The 16,786-nt window shown below is 48.7% G+C and overlaps 1 protein-coding gene across 1 annotated transcript in view; it reads right to left on the reverse strand.

Moving 5' to 3' along the window:
• Positions 1 to 2,821: 2,821 nt before the first annotated feature.
• Positions 2,822 to 16,786, reverse strand: part of RBM6 (RNA binding motif protein 6) — a 53,479-nt gene continuing 39,514 nt past the window's right edge. The window contains exons 8-22 of the mRNA XM_010018611.1: positions 16,329 to 16,397; positions 14,999 to 15,250; positions 14,331 to 14,491; positions 13,566 to 13,663; positions 13,036 to 13,078; positions 12,391 to 12,451; positions 11,354 to 11,445; positions 10,503 to 10,673; positions 9,353 to 9,442; positions 8,477 to 8,566; positions 7,602 to 7,871; positions 6,952 to 7,026; positions 6,268 to 6,365; positions 4,923 to 5,034; positions 2,822 to 3,148 (exon numbers count right to left, since the gene is read on the reverse strand). Coding sequence (XP_010016913.1) covers positions 3,023 to 3,148; positions 4,923 to 5,034; positions 6,268 to 6,365; positions 6,952 to 7,026; positions 7,602 to 7,871; positions 8,477 to 8,566; positions 9,353 to 9,442; positions 10,503 to 10,673; positions 11,354 to 11,445; positions 12,391 to 12,451; positions 13,036 to 13,078; positions 13,566 to 13,663; positions 14,331 to 14,491; positions 14,999 to 15,250; positions 16,329 to 16,397 — 1,808 coding nt within the window. The 3' untranslated portion in view covers positions 2,822 to 3,022. The remainder of the gene's footprint in view (positions 3,149 to 4,922; positions 5,035 to 6,267; positions 6,366 to 6,951; positions 7,027 to 7,601; positions 7,872 to 8,476; positions 8,567 to 9,352; positions 9,443 to 10,502; positions 10,674 to 11,353; positions 11,446 to 12,390; positions 12,452 to 13,035; positions 13,079 to 13,565; positions 13,664 to 14,330; positions 14,492 to 14,998; positions 15,251 to 16,328; positions 16,398 to 16,786) is intronic.

A 16,786-nucleotide genomic window follows, 5' to 3' on the forward strand; every position in this document is an offset into this window, starting at 1 on the left:
AACAGTCAAGGGTTCTACACTACCACCTGTGATGCTATTTCCCTAAGAGAACATGACATTTTCTGGCTTGGTTCTTCTTTGTAATACTTTTAGCTTCTCACTCTATTAATCTGTTCTGGTTCATTAATAACCTCATTACAGTCACCTCATCCCAACCCCAGCGGGGGGATCCTCCACATTCCCTAATCCTAGGTTTTCCCTGGCTGATGTACAACATGGGTGGACATTATATACACATGCACATCTTTAAGGGAATACACAGAGACACCCGCTGGATTACCCTGGGGAAGAGGAATTCAAAGGAACTAAGCCAGTATCAAATACACGGTGTACCTTGATTTTCCATGGCTGGTACTGGGATACTCTCTTCAGTCTAGGTAAGTGGCATTTTCAAGCCACACACTGCACACCCCCTTGAAATCTCACACTTCCGTGAGTAACATGGCATTGTTCCAACATCTTAAGATGCAAGTAATATTCCTGATTTCCCATCATCATTTACTATGGTCCTTAGAAGCCAACGAATCAAGTATTTCTATGATTAATATAACTAATGGGAGGTAGATCTGCCTCCACAGGGAGAAAAAGGATTTCTCTTGACTGGAGACAGATGCACCCTGCAATTACAGTTTTTATTATTCATTTTTTCCCTATTTTCCCTGCCGTCTGTTCCTGCTCCTCTCCTGTTCCTGACTTGAGCCCTGGCAATTGGCCTACAAGGAAAGTGTTGTGATGCCTCTCCTTTCACATATGCACATCACGCTGCCTACAAGCGAGCAAGCAAGCGAGCACGAAGCTAAGCCAAGGAACATGCATTATTTAGTGAGGTCCATCTGTCCAAAGGAAGCTGCTCTTACATTTATCTGGTTTATAATCTTCTAATTAATCACGTATCATCAGTCGTTAACAGGTTTTCACTAAGATGGATGTACCCACTTAGCAAATTAATAAAGCCAGATAAAGGGTTCCTGCAGTTGGTGGCTGTAAAGGCCCCCTCCTGTTTTGTTGGGGAAAGATGCTATGTGGGTGCTCATTTTTGGCACACGCAGGTGCCTGGCGTGGGACAGCCTGTGCAGCAGCTACTGGTCTGCTCCCAGCTTCCCCACTTCCCTCCAGTGCCACTGGAAGTGATGTCCCACCACAGCCATGCTTCTTTCCCTTTTGTGCGTGAATGATTTCCAGACTCAGGAGCACCAGCTTGGTCCTCCAGCCCCTGTGCCACCACAACTGCTTCCTCTTAGGGACTGTGTCCCCAGCAGCCCATCACCTTCCCTGTCCTTAACCCACATGGTGGGACTCACACACAGACTGAAGCCCCTGCTCGCAGCCCGGGCTTCATTCTGCATGTTATTCCAAATTCCTCACCTTCATTTGCAGATCACTGGGACGAGTGTGAAAGGTTGCTACCCTTTGAGGTTTTGCATTACTCAGGCTCTAGTTTGTGGTATTTCCTCACTATTTCCACTCTAACAGAGCTATTGGGGTCATCATCCATATGCCCATTAGAAGCACCATTGTCAAAATTACATGAACCTTCTCAACCTACAGACCCAGGCAAGCTGCTCCTGGCTGCTGGTTGTGCCATGAGGTCCCTAAGTGTGTTATAAAGCACAAACATTAAAATGACCTTTCCTGCATCTGAACTTCCACTGGTTCTCTGAAGGAAGCTTCTTGAGCAGCTCCTCTCCCCTGGTTTGCACAGGAGCCCCTAGAGTCAACATGGAGGGGCTCTGGCAGGAGAGGGCTGTTGTGGACCCTTTCTAAACAACACAGCTTGCTCTGGGCACACACGTTGCCTCCCCTCACCTCCATGTACTCACCAGCACCGTGGTGGTTGTCCCCACCTCCACCATTGTGGGTGCAGCACCAAGGACCAGGGTGCCATTGAGCAAGACCCCCACACTTCTCTGGAGTTGCCTGTGTTGGAGACAAGGAAATGCAGCCTGGAGAGGTCATTTGCTGCCTTTTGAAGTTGTCATCAGCATCACCCTTATCCACACAGGCGATGCTCAGCCTTGTCACCTGTGGTTCCTGTTCCAGTAACTCTTACCAGGACGTTCCAAAACACCAAAATTGTAATCTTCAATCATCCCCATCACCACAGGATGGCACGAACGCACATGCTGAATGTGGCAAAAGCACTAGCACAGTTGTGAAAATCTTGTAAATACAAACAAAATAACTAAGATATAAAGGTAGTTGCAACACAGCTGGGGCTTTAGGTGACCATCCTTTAAAAAACATTAAAGACATAAAACCACTACACCCATGAAAAAGTGGGTTTCTAACCTCCCCAGATGCCTCTGTACTCCCTGGTGTACAGAGAGTACAGCAAGTGCCACCAGCACTTGCTGAAGTGGCTTTTCCTTTCACAAACACCACCCTTGAGGGGCCTGAACACCACTGCTGCCAGATTCAGCCCTCCCTGTGTTCAGTGGGGAGGATGGGGAGGGGCTCTGCCTTGGTTGGGAAGCCCAGATAACACCCAGCATGCATTAGACTACCTTTAGTCACTAAGCTTTTGCTATTAATTGAATTCAGTTGTCCTTGCTAGCAGCCAGGAGTTGCCCCTGCTCCCAAATTCCTTCCAGGCCTTGGGGCTATCCCCTGCTCCCAGTTCACATCCTGACCTATGCGTACAAGGTACCAGGAGCTGGCAGGGAACATACTGCAGGCAGGACGACGCATGACCAAACCTGTCCCAGCCTCACGGAATGGCTGCAGCAACCAGGGTCCTCATCAGCAGAAAGCAAAACACGATGAGAATATTCCAAAGCTGTGATGCTTTTACAACACACAATTTTAGGCAAGAGACAAGCACTGACAAATTTTCAGTTTTATTAAAAAACTCCTAGCAGCAAAACCTGTAACAATTCCAAAAAAGAAAACAAAAAACAAACAAACAAAAAAACAAACAAAAAAAAACCCCTCAAAAACAAAAACAAAACAAACCCCCAAAAGAACATGACACAGAGAGAAAGACAGAGATAAAGGAAGACAGGCTTGGGGTTTTCTGCACCCTTCACTCCAGTTCCTTATAGCGGGCAAACATGACCCTCCTGACAGCGTCACGGTAGGTCTCGTTGGACTGCCTCTTGCTGGGCTTCCCTGGGGCCCCCAGGCCAGGGCCCTTCCTCCGATTTTCTGCCTGCAAACAGACACACTTCGAGTTAGTGATTTCTCCTCCTTGCTGCCTGCCCATAAAGAGAAAGCTTCCCCTGGGCTGCTTCAGGACAGCCGACTGCTGCCATGTGGATCTGGGAGAGGAGGAACCGCAAGTGCACCGTGCTTCTCCAAAAGCTGTTCAGGGGAAACTATGGGCCCTCTGTGGGCACCAAAACCAGCCAGCAAATGCCCGGTGGGAATGGAATCACAGGGACTGGCTGCAGGGAACAACATGAGCATATGGCTGGTGGGGGCGGGCAGCCAAAACAGGCAGCAGCCGTGTGCAAGTGAGGATTGAAACAGAGCAAAGGGAAGTGCCAGCAAGAGCTGGGCTCCCGGGGAGCAGACTGCAGTTAGCCTGCGTTTGCAGAAGCTTGGCTGTTTTCTCCTCTAATAAGAGTTCCCATGGGCTCTGGTAGCTCACTTTGAATTTCAACCAGTTTTTAAGGACTGGCTTCTGCAGCCAGCATCTGAATTATTCAGTAATACCTGCCTAGAGCTAGCGCAGGAGAGCAGGCCCAAGGCTGAAAGTTTCTCTTGCTTTGAAGTCCAACTTATTTGAGTACCAGAGATGTCATCAGTTAGGCTGAGAGATCAAAATCCTGCAGGGCTGAAGTGGGCACATGGCGTTGCCCAGCATGACTTGGAAGTGAAAAGCAAGCACATCTCCAGGGTTCTTTTGGGAGGCCTTTATGGGAATTGCCTGAGAACTTTGCTGTCAGCATCCTCATCCAGTCTGGGGAGCCCTGACTGGAGGTCAGACCTCCCAGAGCACATCGCTGGAGCTGGCTCTTCAACAAAGCCCATTTTAGGGCCACAGGAAACTCTCCATGAAGACTGAGCAACAGCTGGGGTTGCTGTTTGCACTGAAAAGGGAATCTTGCCTCGTGTGTGTGGGCTCAAGCAAACACACGTCACGAAGCCTCAAATATTTGCCTTTAATGATACACTCGACTGCAAGCCCAATGTCGCAATGTGAGCTGCGCTGCCATCGCCTGCCCCTCGGGGAAGCACTGACACCACAGCAGCGAGGCAGCCCGGTAACAGACCTGACACCACCAGCAACAGCACCGCAAGTGACAGCAGCCACAAGGGCACGGTGCTGCTCATGTGCCCTGGGCAAGGGGGGCAGTCCCTGCCCGAGGGCACTTGTCAGATAAACCCTCTGCAGCCAATTAAAGTCCACCCGGAGACCAGCCCATCCCAGAAGGCAGGATCTATCCAATCCTGCCTATCCCTGCAGCCTTTTGCTGATGGGAACACTCGGCTCTTCATTAGATTATGTACCCTGGTATTACCTTTCGAAGTCCACAGTCCAGAGCAGCAGTGAGAGCCTCACAAGCACTAAGCAGAGCAGACAAATAGCATTACGTGCCCTGTGGCTTTGGCTCTGCTCACACCTCCTGCTCCTTGGAGCTTCACCTTTTCCCCCAGCTCACATGGCTGCAGAGCACTGAGCTGGCAACCTGCTCAAACCCCAGCCTGGCTTTGGGCATGTATTAGTCAGATCCTATGACCTTCACTGTTACTCTATTTTCAACACCTCAAAACCCATATAAATTCTAACCTTTTTCGACTGCCAACATACTTGCAGCCCCTCCCACCCTGCAAAGTTAATCAGTGCACATGTATTATTCCATCTAGCGGGTGCTGAGTCTTGCAGCCTGACTTGTTCTGGCTGGGAACTCCCTTCAGCCATCTTGGGAGACATTACTGGCTGCAGGACAGTCGTGTTCTGAAAGGAAGGGAAGACTCACCTCCATTGGGGAAGTTGTGCCCTGCTGGTTGTGGCTGAAGCCTTTCTTCCACCCTGTGGACTGCAACACTCGGTTCCCTTTGTTGTTACTATCAATCCTTGGGTCATAGTCACTGCAAAAGAAGCAGAATCAATTGTCTGGTCTTGCTTCAAACACATGCCAGAGATTTTTAGCTCTGCTAATAGCACCTTCATTGATATTCCAGCTTCTCCTAAGGGATACCCAAGTTCCCTGCAAAAAGCACACTGGCCAAGGAAACTAACATGGTGGATTCTGTGTGCAGGGCTCAGACACCTTTGACTGCATAACTTCTTGTCCCACCTCAGGGGAAGATACACCAGGGTGCAGGAAATGAGCTCGGGCTCCAAAATATTTATGGTACAAGCAAGCCAGGAGCACTCTGTGCTTGCATTTCTTCATCAATTTTTAGCACTAGCAAGGAAGTGAAGTGTAATCCTTGCTGCTCTGCCAGATCTTTCTTTTCTCCCAGTGCTGTGGTCATGGAGCTCAATAGATGCAGTGTTGATTTAGACACCCCTTCTCCCACCTGGTCATTACTCACCCAAGACCATTAACCTAAACCCACAGTTTTGAAAACTGCTCAGCACAAAAATAGTTTTCATCAGGAAAGTTCTACATTGTGGCTGCTGCTGACACTACACACAAACTGCCTTAGTTTACCCACAGCTGTTCCAGGAAAACAGAGGGAAGACAAGATGTGGATTTTTAAACTGCAAGACATGGAGGAAAGGTCTCCTTCTGAGGTGCTGCATCAGAAGCGGACAGGCACACAACCATTTTGTCTTCACCACATGCCTAACAGTTCCTCAGCCCACTGGAACACGCGAGCTTGCAGCAGGCAGGTCTTTTGAGAGCTCCACACTTTCTTCCTCCACCTACTCTGCATGAGATGGAAACAGCTCCCAGTGTTCCTCTGAGTCAGTGGAACAGATGAAACGCAGCTTTGCTCTTTCTTTCAATGGCTAGATGCCAGGACAGGAGGACAACAAGTGCCTTAAGGACAAGGTGGATGGGAACAGGTTGCATTCTGCTCCCTGCGCCTGGTAAGGCACACTCAAACCCCCCATTTCACTCCTCCAGTACCAGGCAGCTTGTCTCTGCTTTCCCCTAAACCCTTTTCACCCCTGCACCCCTGGCCTTCTCGAAGATGTCCTGCAGCACAACAGGCTCCCCTCTGGGGAACTCTACCCATGAGAATCTCGGCCTGTCTGGCTGTGACTCATGCAGATCTACCCCACCAGCTGATTCCTGGCCTTGGCACACCAGCAGCACACAGGCCATGCTGGCATCAGCAGCCCCAAAGAGACCTAAGAGCAGGCATTACCTCTCTGTGTCCCGGTCGTATCTGAGTCGTTTCCTCTCTGGTGAATCCATCTGCTGGAATTTCTCTCTCCGGTCATTTCCTTTGTCTTTATGTCTCCCCTTCATAACAGGAAGAACAAATTAAGTCCAGGAGCTACAAGGGATTCAACGCTCTGCAGGAGACTGCTCTGCAGACACATCTCATCTCATCCTAAGCTGGCTGGAAATCTGTCCTGGAGACCCACTGAATGTTTCTGGGATCCACAATCCACTTACTCTATCCTGATGGCATCTGTTGGGCTAACCCAGACCTGTGGTTGCAGCCTTCCAGCTATGGCACCAGGAGCAGCACTGCTACCCTCCAAACAACAGACAGTTACAGCTCTCCCATTCCTGCCCAGGCAGCAGCAGCCCACACACCACATTGATTTTAGATGGAAATTTGAGTCCCACTTAGTCCAGAGCCCAACACTGGCTTGCAGGACAACAGAACCACACTCAGAACCTTCTGGGAGTAAGAAGACCTGCTCTGAGAAATCAGAGCACTGTCTAGAGGTCCAGTCGCAGAGTGTGCCCATGGTTCTGTCTAAGACTCTTTGGGAGGCATTTGATGCCCAAGCTGCAGATACAGGTGCACAAGTGGAGGGTCCAACATCCCTCTCATGCAGAACCACAGACAGAAGCCCGCCCACCACCACAGACCCACCTCACGCTCTCTCTTCTCCAAATACGCCAGTTCCTGCTCAGATCGTTTGATCTTCATATGTATTTCCAGGTTTTGCTGAAAGGAGGAAAACAGAAGCCAGTGTCACCAGAGCATACAGGCTGTCAGGGTCAACTGCTCCACCCATAAGGAGTACAGGTAGGGCAGCATGCTCTTGTACCTGCACTACACCAGGCGCAGCAGCATCTCCTGCAGCCCAGACTACCTGCTCTCCCCCAGAGACCAGGAGCCTTTCCTCTCCACAGTAAGGAAGTTCTATTTTAACCTGCGTGCAGTTTGGCCCTCCTAGAAGCAAGAGCTCAAAGGCAGTACAGAACATGGGGAGGCATGTGCTAAGTTCCTACTGCTGTCACATTCATGTGTGCCAGCACCACACTCTCCCCAAGGCTCAGCTATCTCGCTACAGCTTAAAAAGTCACACCTTGATGTTACAGCGCTCCCATGGCAGGAACAAGCAGCTCACACAATACTTTGAACAGAGCTTTGATGGGAACTTTGCCTTGCTACTGTGCCAAATTCAGCACAGCTCTTCCCACCCAATCGTTGCATTTTTCCCTGCAAATCACAACACTGTTGAGCCAAAGGCAGCTTCCAGCACAGACACAGCCCTGCAGCTACCAGCTCCCCCATACCTTGTGCAGGTTGGAAAGCTGCTGGTGCTTGATGAGCACTTCCTTGTTGGGAAACTGCCTCCTGCAGAGCAGGCAAGCCAGCTTGTTCCAGTCGGTCAGCTTGTCATCATTGGCCTTGGCCTTCCTCAGCTGCTCCTCTCGTTGTGTTGGTGGGTGGGGAGGTGGCAGCCACTGAGCCTGTGACTGTTCCTCCTCTTCCTCCTCCTCTTCATTGTCACTGTCTCCTCCATACTCTCCCAAAAGTCCTATCAGAGGGTTCACCACCTTGGGCTGAGAGAAGCAGCAGAAAAGCATGCCAATTTTTAGCATCATGTTTGCCTTGCTGTGTGGAGCTGGGCTTCCCAGCCAGTCTCCCTATGATTTCTGTCTTTGTTCCAGCCCAGGAGCTAGGGAGCAGCATCCCAGCAACACAGGCAGGGAATGGAAAGAAGCTGACTGGCCAACATTTAAACACCACAGGGTAGAAGCCCTTCTGCTCTGTAGATGAGCTGTGCTTTGGTGCCAGGCTTTCCCCATCTGCCACACACCTAAGCACAAGAAGCTGACCAAAGCAGCAGCTATTTGGCAGGGAGTTGCTGTCAGTCACTTCCTCTAGCAAAGCAGTGAGGAGGCAGCTGGAAGAGTTTTCTGTCTGAGGACTGCTTGAGCAAGAAGACACTGCTTAAATGCAGGTATCAAATTTCCCCATGTTAGAAGTCCACAAACTCAGAGGTATAAACCAAACTGGCTTCACCATTCCATCTCCAACGCTCCTTCCTTCGTCACGAGCAGCTGGCACCTCTATCACTCAAGGTCATGGCCAGGCTTTGGAGAGCCTCTCTAGTCCTGCACTCAGGTTCAAACAAGGCAAAACCCAATCCTATGGAGCCGCTTACCGGGGCTGCACTCTCATCCTTTTTCACAGAGGGAGGTAATGGTTTTTTAAAGACATCTTCTGCAGAGAACTTCTCCTCTCCAGCCTCATTCTGAAACAGTCAAGATCAGGTGTTAAGACCACCACAGCATGGACTCAGTGCACACAATAGCTAGGCACCCATTTAAAAAGGCCTCCAAGGAAACCAGGCAGTTGCCAGAAATGAAGTGGGGGTTTTGGTGGGAGACATACCCATTCTGGGGAATCCATAACTCTCCTGGAGCTATGCCCTTGGTTTCAGGGACAGCTGCAGCAGCTCACCATGCCATCCCAGTCTGCCCCACTCTCACTCTCTGCTGGACTGTGATGCTGGCAGCAGCCCCAGCCATGCCTCAGACCAGTGAGGGGCCTGGGCAGGGCCAGGTCACATTTGTACACCTCTGTGTGTGCACAAAGGACACAAATGGAGACCAGTAACAGAGAAACCCACCATCCCAGGAAGAGCTGCAGTTCTTTCTGCCTGCCTGTGAGAGGCAAGACAAAGCACAAGTACTATAGGTGGGGAGGGGAAAAGATGACAACACCAGTTTTTCTCTGCTGTGTCTGTGGCCCAACATATGACCAAGCTCAACCAGGGTGGTGGTGTTTCCAGGATCATCTTTAGACTGGCCAAAGAACACCAGAGACTGCAGTCACATAGCAGTGCAACAACAGGAGCCTGTGATGCTCACTTGTATGTCCAGCAGCACAAAGAGAAGCCTGGGCTGAAGCTCCACATCTACACGCTTTACAGAGAACTGGTCTGGAGCCCTGGCCACGCTCTAGTTTAGCAGTTCATTAGTTACTCATACTTGACTAGGGACTATGCAGACTTGACTAATACTATACAACATCTTACCAGGCCTGTACTCTCATCCTTTTTCACAGAGGGAGGCAATGGCTTTTTGAAGACATCTTCTGCAAAGAACCTCTCTTCTCCAGGCTCATTCTGAAAAACCCAAGATTGGGTATTAGGCCAGTAGCAGCACAGGGGTCAGAGAATGCACAGAACAGACAGGAAGCCGCCTCTGAGCATCCACAGAAAACAGGCAGCCAGGAAAAATGATGAGAGGATTTCTCCTGGAGATGCTTTTCACCCTCCAGTCATACATGACCATGTTTGTCCTACATCTGTGCCCTTGAAAGCAGGCAGCCTCCATACCAGATGAGACTCCTTGGCTGGCTTGGTACCAACATCAGGGACAATTACACTCTTTGGGTCCCAACTGCCCAGGCCTGGTCATGCCACAGAATATATCCAGACCAGCAGGCAAGGAGGAAAACAAAGTTTGTGCATGCACAGCTAAATCACTTCTACAAACTCTCCTGGTGATCCTCAGGCCCATTCAGTATCACAGCACTGGGCTGTGGTCCAACACCCATGCTCAAACATCTCTTTGGGCAGCTACTCCTAGCCAGCAACTCCCCATACTGGGGAGACAGCATTTGCTCACTGGGAGCAGCAATGGCACGCACTGCCCCAGGACCGGGGCTCTGGGAGGGACTGTATCTCCAGGGCTCTGGAGGATGTATCGGCATTGCACCTCAGCAATGTACTGCCTGGCTCATCTTCCTGCCTGTCCATGATGTTTGGAGGGAGCAGAAACTGCAGTGAGGGGAGAGCTGAGTCTCTGTTATTATCTGACTTGGTATGTTTAAATATCTCTGCTATTTTTTGATGGCCCTGTTACAACAGCAGAGTGCTTCCAGCAGCACGAGTAAAATGCGTGTCCCAGTTACCTAGATGTTTTTGAATCCTTTACCATAAGGAAGGACCGAGAAGCCCTGACTTAATGTCACAAGAGAAAAATTTCAGGAACTTACTCCCACCTAGCCTGACAACAAACACATTCCTGGCCTGCTGCTGACCCCATGTATTTCATCACTTCCTCTCACTGTCCCTCCTCTTTTGAATCCTCTATAAATTACTCCCTATTTTCTAACCTCTCTTACCTCAGCCTCCTGGCCTCAGATCTCTGATCAGATCTCTGATGCCTGGAGGGATTTACCTTAGCAGAAGTACTTTTCCCTTTCTCCCTTTTGTCCCTGCTGTGTGGCTCCTTCCTTTCATTTGTCCGTTCTTGGCGTTCTTGGCTCCCATGCCGCTCTTGGCTCCCATGCCGTCGCCTCCTGCTCTCTGGAGGTGATGAACAAGCTTCTCGGTCTATTGTGACTTCTCTCTGAAAGAGGCGTTTGCAAAAGACTTAGCCAACCCCCTGCAATCTTCTTTATTGGGCTGGGAGACCAGCACAGAAGGAACTGCAAAGCCTCAGACAACTGAGGGCAAAGGCTTGAGAACTTTGCTGGAGGACGAGACAGTCTACCACAGTCAGGTCATCACAGGTACTACTCTGCTCACCCGGAGCATGGGTAACTCCAAAATCACAAAACCAAGATCACAGTCCCAAAGAACCTCTACTGAAGGCTCTTTTTTGACATTCTGTAAACTATTGCTAGCTGGGGTCAGGAAGCAAACAAACCACAGATGAAAACAGAGCGCTGCTGTCCATATTTGAATAGAGAGCTACATATCGCAGATCTTCAGAAAAGCCTAGCAAGGATGCCTGTAAGTCTACTCAAAGAAGAGACTACCAAAAACCATCCAAGGCAGGGCTTCAGAGGCCAAAAAGGCAGCTACAGTAACAGATTCAAGGCACAGCTAAAGGGTTCCTAGCCTCTCATTAAGTTGGTATTTTGGAACATATATGCCTTTCACACAGGCCAGAGGACTGAGAGAAACAAAGCTGCCTCTGTGCTGTCCCATGCTGGCCTGTCTTCAGGATCTAGCTGCAAAATCTCTCCAGAGAAGGGCAGTTTGTAAGAATGCACTGTGTGCAACATTTCCTTCCCACACACTCACCTGAGTCCTGGGGTCATAGTATGTCCCAGCTATAGGGTCGTAGTAATTCCCAGTTTCAGGATCATATATGTATGTGGACACGTCTGATGGAGCTGAACAGAAAGACAAGAGTTAACACCACAATCTTCCAAAAGCAGAACTTGTGTTTTACAAAGACAAAAGCATGAGCAAATATTACACTGGTGAAAGGATCAAGAGTGGGAAAGAAGAATTTTTCTCTCCTGGCAACAGAGGTATGAGTAGCCTCACTCACTTGACCTACATATTCTTTTCTTTAAGGAGTAAGAAGGGAGATGGGTTTTCACAATTCTTCTGGTTTAGGACTCTGGCAAAATTTCCACATCAAAACACATTCACAGGGCCTGTGCTGAGATCACCAGACCACAACACTTGATTGGACAAAGACATGAAATCCAGTAATTTCCCTAAGAATGGGGTAATGAGTCCCAGGCTCTGTGTCCACCCACCCTTGTGAACAAGGAAGATCTGTGCTCTTTCAAACAGTCTCCTGTTTAAGTGGTGACACTCCCCACATCCCTTCCACCCCATGGGTGCATGAAAGCTCTGGACAAGAAAGGGGAGCAAACTGTTTCTACATGAAAAGCCAAGGGCCTTAAGGGTAAGCCTATAATGTTTCTCATTCCCAAAGTGTTATTAGACAGAGTTCAGCTACAAACAAGTTAGTAAAAGAATCAGGAGTGTTCTTCTAGCTACTGGCACTCCTGCATAAAATGTATTTTCTTCTGTCTCATCTAGTAATTGCCAGTCTGATTTTATCCCATCAGTTCACCACAACAAGGAAAAGCATGCAGCAAGTTTTCTTTATCTGCATGTAGTTTTGCACAGTAACAGAAGAGAAACACATCATCGGATAGGAAAATGTGACTAAACAAAGTTGGCAAAAAACCTCAGAAGTGGGTGTAGCAAACAAACCTACTCTTAGCCTTTAAAAATATTGTGGGGCTGATTTCTACATGTCAGTGCCCTTTTAAGGAAGAAAAGTGTCCACAGTAGGAGTGAGGCAGAGCTTAACTTACACTGTGCCCTGGTGCGTCTCTGTGATTCGCCACCCCTCCTGTCTCTCATGCCTCTTCTGCCCTGGAGTAAGTAAACAACACAAACAGATGAGAGGCTCTTTGACAAACATCATATTGCTTTTCCTCCCTCTCATAGACCCAAAGTTCAGGAAAACAGCTCATTTAGCTGCCCTAAATAGAGCACAAGCAGACATAGCTTTTCATCTACAGAGGTATGGACAGTGCTGCAAAGCAGGAGACCCCTGTAGCTTTCATGAATCTTTAAATTAGGTGTTCCTGGCAATCTATATCGAAGCTTCCAGCCCTTTCAGTAAGGGAAGAGCCTTGTAGTCTAGTAACAAGCACTAGAGAAGAGACATTCACTCCAAGAATTGCCATCAGTCATCAGTTAAATCACTCTGCATAAGCATGGTACAGAGTAATCCAGCCCAGAACTCCCTCCAGCAGCATCTGCAGTCTGACTTGCACTTCTATGCACAGTTAAGAGTAGCAGCGAGGAGCACACTTGAGCATTATCATCCCATCTTCAAATATGTTAAACTTTCAGCAGCCAAAAGGAAAAAGCCTAAAAGCCTAAAGTCAGGGCTATAATCCCCAGTGCTCCCTCCCTTTCCAGTGACCTGCAGAGAAGCTGTGCAGACCTACCGGGCCATAGTAGGAATTGTCACCATGTTCCCCATAGTCATTCCTGTTGAGATAAAGGTTGCAGGTTAATGTTTGTCTGGCTTCACATTAGCCTCAGTATACTCAAAATGATCAGTAGGACCAATAAAGGCAGAAAGACTATCTTCGCTGGCCACATGCTGGATTGTGTCCATCCCGGGAGAGACTTTGCAGATCACTGTCTCCACAAGAGTTATGACCACACTCTGCTGTGTCTGCAAAGATGAATCTCTCCAACTGCTTTTTAAAAAGCTGAACCCATTAATTCCCCCACAATGGGATTTGATGTCTGGACAACAAGAGGCCATGCAATACGATGATTAATCCAATACTGCTCAATCACTGAAGCTTCTTCTAGCTCCAATGCCTTCAACTCTCCCAACACATTTTTATGTTGTAGGAGCATCTGTGCTAACTCGTGTGCCAACCTTTAAGCACTTGGTCTGACAACACAGCTCTAGCCTTGCAGCACATCACACAAAGGAGAACCCTACTACCTCATCTGTCTATACCTTCTCCTCCCTGTAGCAAGATTCACTTCCACCGTACGTCCATCAATGCAGATCGGGGGATCCAGATTCTGCAGTATCTTTAGCAACCTCATTGCCTCCTGTAAAAGGAAAGGAGAACTTCACATCCATGAGAAGGAAACTAAGCTTGTTTCTCAAATCCAGCCTGCCTGAAAGGAAGGCTTTGTGCTTACACAGTGACCATACTAGGACAGGAAACACAACACTCTTGTCTAAATATTAATGAAAGGTATTTAGGATGGGACAAAAAGGATCAATGCATTGTTAGGTTCTCTGCTTGTCCTATGAGTGCTTTCAGCAGCCAGCTAGGGACTGTATTCTCCTAGGGCTACTGGACAATGCAGCACTGTGGCTGCTGTGGCACTCCCTGGACCAATGCCAGAGCACAGCTATGGAGCCTGGGAATCACCCAGAAACAGAAAATGTGAATCCTCCACCATGGTACTTAATTAAGATTCTTGCCTTCTGCCGGCAGAAGCCATTGAACTCAAGTTCCCTGAAAACTACCTGTGCAAGAGGTATTCAAGTTTAGGAGGATCTACAAAGAAAGGTCTTGAGGCCAGAAACTCACTCAGCATCACAACTTCTGACAACAAAGACAGTCTTTGGCTTCTAAAGCCAGACAAGCAGAAGAGAGGACTCACTCCAGGACAGCGGCCTCACAAGTACAGCTATTTCTTACAGTGGTGTCTACTACAAGCTATAGATGCCAACAGGGGGAGCATGTGAAAGCAGAAAACTACTTACAGCATGTGAGTCCAGTTCGATGAAGCCATAGGTTTGCCCCATTCGCCCAGCCTTGTTCTTCATGATGCGCACACTGGATGTGGAGAGACGCACGTATGGGGCCAGGAGCCCCACAATCACCTCTGGTGGGGTGAATCGAGTAATACGCTTCAGCATAATTGCTGTGAAGCCCAACGAGGGATGTGGCCAGGAGGGAAAAAGTAGAAAAAGATAATTCAGACCTAAGTTTATTGTGACAGCATGGGTAAAACTAAACCCACTCAAAGCAACAGCGTGGCTTCTTGCAGTTGAGTCTGACTGAAGGCCATCACTGTTTTTTTCTCCACTTTGCAAGATGCTCAGAGGACTGCTTCCAAGTGCTAACCTTTCCTTCCCAGAAAACACAGCAGAAAGCAGGCCCCTCCTCAGAGGAGCTCAGCCCACAGTAACTTCTGGCCAGAGAGACTTTTGCTGCTGTGTTAACTGTGCCACCCTGAAGCCACCATGCCCTGAATTAATTTTCTTAAAGGCAACTGGCCATGGCCTTTGGGGATGGACAGCCCATCATTACTTCACTTGTATAACACAGAAACCTCCTCCAGAGGTTTTAGTGAAATGCTGCCCTTTCTGCAGGTGGCCCCATGGAGTGGAAGCAAGATGAATCCAAAGCAGGGACCTTTGCCACTCACTTCTGCTTCCTCCACCATCCTGTGGTGTGGTTTCCTCTGCTTCTCTCTGAGAAGGCAGCTCCTGGTGCCGGTCCATGTCTCGTCTCTTTTCCTGTGAGGGCCGCCGCTCTCTCCCTTCATCTCTCTTCCTTGGCTCCTCTTCCTGAGGCTGACACTCCTGCTGTGGAGCAGGAACCGGGGGCTGGAGAGGCTGCTTTGGAGATCCTGGTTGTCCTGATAACTCTTGCTCAGGTTTTTCAAGCTTTGTCTCTGCTATTACAGAGGAGAAATGGACTGGTTCTACATAGTGTTTCAACATGTGTTTTTCTTCTCCTATTTTCTGACCACTGCACTAACACCCCTTACAAAAGGCTAACCTTTTCTGCCCTTTGCATATCCTCTGTCTTAACACACTGCAGGCACAAGGTGTGTAAAGGACAAGCTAGATACTGCTCATCCTTCCATTGCCTTATTTCATGTTGGGCTCCTTTACCTGACCTCTCCTGTCAGAGACAAGAGGCTCTATCGGCTCTTTTCAGGACTGCCTCTTGACAGGGCAAACGTGAATCAGGGATGCGTTCAGGTATGTTCCCTCTATGTCCAGGACAACCTACATGGCAGTGATATCCTTACTATGCCTGATGTATTCTTGAACACCCATAGCTGAGTAGTATCAACTAGTAACTGCCACCCTATCTCCATGCTAGAGGAAAACTGGGTTCAGGCCCCTATGATCACCGAGTGAAATGCATGATAATACAATCACTGATTTTATCAGGTGCCAATTTACCACAGATGAGGCAGATACATGGAAACACCCTGCCCCCCAGCCTATCTGTGCCGTATAAAGAAGATAAATCCCATCAAGCTTCTGTGCTTGAAGGCCTCTGAAGCATCTGGCTTCACTTTAGAAGAGATCCCTACCAAAGCTGTGGGGCTGCAAAGTCAGCTATCACCAGCCGTGCACCTGCTGCTGAAGCCTCTTCCCACAAAGAGAAAGAAATGAGAGTGCAAAACCTGGCACAGTGAAGCTTCACTTTTTAATGTCCCCCAGAGCACGCCCCACTCTCTTCAGTCTGGGCAGTGGGCAGCATGGCAGAACACACAGAGGTTCTACACATAAACGTTGGGAACACTGGACACTGACTGGCTTGGCTGTAAGCACAGCTCATGTTGGACAGACCTGCAACAATTCATCTGCAGTCTGCAGCGTGCAGAGTTTTGGCTACACTTGATGAGCCTTGTAAAATTTGCATATGAATCCAGTCTGCACATGCAGCTGAGAAAACTGCCCATGCAAATCACACCGAGATGAGCACAACCCCAGCGATGAGGAGAGCAATTATCTTACTGAATTCTTGCTCAGCTGGTGCATCCTCTCCCTCAGAAACACCTCTGGACTCTGGGCCTGCTCTGCTTCCTGTAAGAGAGGCATATTAAAGTCTGTTTCAAGCCCACCAGTCACAAAGCAAGCAAGAACTCATGCGAAGCTCCAGCCACAACTGTATATGCCTAGAGAGTTGTTCTGTTTCACCCAGAAATTAAAGGGCAGAGAGAGGTTACCTTATTACACATGTTTTCACAATCAACAAAAGCAGGTCAGTAAGAAGCATGCACCACAATCTGTCTTCACAGCATCTTAAGGCTCTGTTTAATTTGCTCCTCGGCAGTTTTATTACAACCCACAGTTGTGCTGGGCCAGCTTCGCCTTCATAACGCTGATGGAGGAGCCACAGTGCAAAGAAAGCACAACCATGGGGACACTGCTTCAGTAAATAGAGAGTTCTGCATCAGCGGTTATTTTAATGC

This window comes from Nestor notabilis, unplaced genomic scaffold (assembly GCF_000696875.1).
Source record: "Nestor notabilis isolate BGI_N333 unplaced genomic scaffold, ASM69687v1 scaffold12167, whole genome shotgun sequence".
Classification (NCBI taxonomy): Eukaryota; Metazoa; Chordata; class Aves; order Psittaciformes; family Psittacidae; genus Nestor; species Nestor notabilis.